We start from the raw sequence: 4,066 nt of genomic DNA, 5'->3' as shown, positions 1-4,066 counted from the left end.
AAAAAAAAAAAAAAAAAAAGGAAATGTCATTGACTGTTCCTGGATTTGCTTCAGTGCAAAATGATTCTCACTGCTGCGTCACTCCACTTTGCCTCCACCTGGCCTCGAGCATAGGTCCTGTCTCTGGTGTCTGTCCCTCCAGCTGAGCTGGCTCTGTGTCCTCTGACAGTGTCCTCTCCCCACTCAGTCTCTGCTTTTCCAGGAAGGCGGCTTGCCCTGGCCACTGGGTATGGTATAAACTCCTGTGATGTCTTAATGAATCTTTTCAGCTCCAGTTCCCATGGGCTGACCTCAGGGCCTCAGCTTCCAAAGACAACATATGATTGGCCCGGCCTACCTTTCTTTCTCTTTTTTTTTGAGTTTAGGAGCGGAAGTTTAATAGGCATAAGAAAGAGAAAGAAACAGAAAGCAAAACAGCTCTCTGTCTTCTCTAGTGAAGGAGAGGGGACTTCCCAGAGGAAAAGGCCCTGACCCAGCCCACCCTTCTATGCCAGGCTACTTGTCCTAGATCACTGGCCAGCCCACAATTTACATTTCGCTCAAGTTAATGACCACTCATGGTTCAGTTCTCTGAACAGAGGAAGAGATAAGGTATCATGTGCTTTAAAACCTGGCTGCTGTCTTCTCAGTGGGGTCCTGGGAGGGGTGGCCCCCCTAGAAAGAAGCAAGGGCAGGCAGGCATCCCTAGAACAGGCTCGCTGTGTATGCCTCAGTTACAAGAAAAGGTTCTCCACCCCAGGACCAGCAGCTGAGCCACTAATCTCTGAAGACCAGCTCAGCAGAGGTGCTTGCTATATGCATTAATTATCCTTTTAGCTATATTTGTCACATTTCCCATTCAGTCACTTGAGGTCCATCACTGTCCTAGGTAAGGAGGAGCAAAGCTGGACTTGGCAGGGTCATGGCTGATATTTTCCTGGAGCCCTGTTAGATGAGGATAGTTTGCTGAGAAAACTGAGTTGCTGCCCTTTGCCCAGTATCCTGGGAATTTCTCTGGCTTGAACGACGAAGGATTTACAACCCTTTCTCCCAGGCTTCCCTTTTTTCTAACTACTTCTTCGTAGTAACATTTGAATCCTTCTGCAGTTAAGTTTGCATTGTAAGACCCACTGATCAGGGCATAGTAGTTTATGGATCTAAAAATTCGCATTCCTATTATGAATGAATGGTAGGATTCCAAAGCACTACTCCCGGAGTATGAGTTTATAGCATGACAAAAGTGATTATGATTGGGAGGCATTAAAATTACATTATTCCAGCCGGGCACACTGGCTCACACCTATAATCTCAGCACTTTGGGAGGCCCCTAAGAGGAGAGGATCACTTGAGGCCAGGAGTTCCAGATCAGCCTGGCCAACATGGCAAAACCCCATCTCTACAGAAAATACAAAAATTAGCCAGGCGTAGTGGCACATGCCTGTAATCCTAGCTACTCAAGAGTCTGAGGCATGAGAATCACTTGAACCCAGGAAGTGGAGGTTACAGTGAGCCGAGAGCACGCCACTGCACTGTAGCCTGGGCGACAGGGCAACTGTCTCAAAAAAAAATAAATGAATAAATTAATAAATAAATAAATAAATAAAATAAAAAATAAAAACGTAGAGACAGTCTCACTCTGTTGCCCAGGCTGGTCTCCAACTCCTGGGCTCAAGTGATCCTCCTGCCTTGGTCTCCCAAAATGCTGGGATTACAGTTGTGAGCCACCATACCTGTCCCCAAGTTGTAGCCTTATAGTGTTACTGATGGTAACATATATTGACATTTTGTGTTTATGAAGGAAAATATACCTATTTCTGACAAAACCAAGCTTATTTAGGTTATGTGGAAGGGAAAATCTTAATTACTAAAGGCCAAAGCAAGGATGAAAATTATTTGATAGAGAATATCACACAACATTTCATAGTTTTTTTACAATATAACCTTTTGGGGATTTTACTCTGTTTCTAGAATGCATTTAAAATTACATATTGATGGTACTTTTAAGATGAAATGCTTAAGAATATTTAAGAAGGCAGGATCCTGGCAGCAGCTTGGATAGAACTGGAAGACAGGATCCTTGGCTCAGAGTCCCAGCTCCTCAGCAGATCTGACACTGTGGCCCGAATATGTCTGATCTCAAGTCACTTTTTCTTTCTAGAGTTTCATTTCCTCATCTGTAAAATGCAACGTTTGTAGAGCTGATAACTGTGAAGGTCCCTGACAGATCAAATATTCCAGGATTTCCTAGGAAGACATGAGCTCAGGCCTCTGGTCTCCCAGGACAGCCCAGTTACTCCTCCAAAACACTGCTGGTGTGGGCCTGTGTCCTGTAGAAGGCACCTCTGATGCTCCCTCCATCTCGGGACAGCGAGTCCCCACTGGGTCACAGCAGGCAGCAGGGTTTTGAGTTTTTCCAGCCACGACCCTCCTCAACATTTTCTTACTTTCTTTCCCTTGGCCTCAGAGACCCCAATTGTTCAAGGCCGTTCTGTGTCTGAGGAGATGATTATATCCGTTCAGTAGAAAAGAGATCAATGAAAGAAAACTATAAAAATAACCAGATTAAAATGGTAGGGGAAAGAAGAAAACAGAGAACTATTTGACTAAAGGACATCCACTGTTCAGAAAATTCTCTGAAGCCAGGGACTGCACTTTATTTTGGGGGGGCCCCTCTGAGCCTAGTATAGTCCCTGGTTAAAAAAAAAAAAAAGTAAGGCATATACTAAATATTTGCTGAAAGAGTCAATGAATAAAGAATGAATAGTGGAAGGAACCCAAAAGTAGTTTCCTTCTGGGATTTAAGGCAGTAGAGGTGGTGGGATCTTTGTCACACACTCACACACTCACATGCACACACACACACACAACCTGAAATACTCTTCAGGACTCACCTGTCCAGTGTTCCTAAATTTAGATGCCAGGGCCCCTGCTACAGCCTGGTCCACGTTGGCACTGTCAAATACTATAAATGGAGCAAGGCCTCCCAGCTCCATGGAGACCCTTTTCACAGAGTTTGCTGCATGGTGCAACAGGATCTGTGAGCAGAGGAGAGAATGCTGTGAGCACAGAAATCCACTACCAGGATTGTTAAGCCTTTGTTTAAAAAAATTACCAAGCGGTGAAAAAGGCAAGGTGCACAGTGGTGTACATGGGATAACTCTTTGCATAAGAAAAGGGAGAAATAAGAATATGTATTTACATTTGCTTGTATTTGATAAAGAAACACTGGGAAGAGGCTGGGTGTGGTAGTGTGCACCTGTAATCCCAGCACTTTAAGAGGCTGAAGTGGGAGGATTACTTGAGGCCAGGGGTTCCAGACCAGCCTGGGCAACATAGTGAGACTCCATTTCAAAAATTAAATAAATAAATAAATTAGTAAAATAAACATTGAGACGACAAGACACAAAAAGTCATTACTTATAGAAAGAGGGAGGGAGTCAGGGTTGGAGTGAGGATGAGACTTGTCATGGTAAACATTAATACTGTCTTAATTTTAGAACCATATAAGTAAGTGTATTATCTATCCAAAACAATTATATGATGGGCTTAAAAATCATAGAGATAAGGTAATAAAATAACCTAGAATCCCACAATCCATAGCTTACACTGATAACATTTTAAAGTACATCCATTTAGAATTTAGCCATGCAGGTTCATGTACATGTACATTTAAAAAAAAAAAAACAGGATAGTATAATTATATAATTATACAGTTTTGTAATCTGCTTTATCTTCCCAATGAATCACATATTTGGGACATCTATCTTAAAATTTTCATAACATTTTATACCTTGCTCCTTTAATTTAACACTATAATGTGAAGATCCTCTTATGTCAGCACATATGTTTCTGGAACTTCGTCTATTTATTATTATTATTATTATTATTATCGAAATGGCGTCTCGCTCTGTTGCCCAGGCTGTAGTGCAGTTGTGCAATCTCCAGTTACTGCAACCTCCATCTTCTGGGTTCAAGCAATTCTTCTGCCTCAGCCTCTTGAGTGCTGGGATTACAGACATGTGCCACCACACTTGGCTAATTTTTGTATTTTTTTTTTTTTTTGAGACGGAGTCTCGCTCTGTCCCAC

The 4,066-nt window shown here is 42.4% G+C and overlaps 1 protein-coding gene across 1 annotated transcript in view; it reads right to left on the bottom strand.

Annotated features, from left to right (window-relative positions):
* ALDH5A1 (aldehyde dehydrogenase 5 family, member A1) overlaps positions 1-4,066 on the bottom strand; it is a 40,136-nt gene that overhangs the window by 17,299 nt on the left and 18,771 nt on the right. Inside the window, exon 7 of the mRNA XM_011962920.1 lies at positions 2,871-3,014. Coding sequence (XP_011818310.1) covers positions 2,871-3,014 — 144 coding nt within the window. The remainder of the gene's footprint in view (positions 1-2,870; positions 3,015-4,066) is intronic.

The sequence above is a fragment of the Colobus angolensis genome, unplaced genomic scaffold, assembly GCF_000951035.1.
Source record: "Colobus angolensis palliatus isolate OR3802 unplaced genomic scaffold, Cang.pa_1.0 Scaffold6, whole genome shotgun sequence".
In the NCBI taxonomy this organism is placed as follows: Eukaryota; Metazoa; Chordata; class Mammalia; order Primates; family Cercopithecidae; genus Colobus; species Colobus angolensis.
This window is presented reverse-complemented; position numbering and strand designations above follow the sequence as displayed.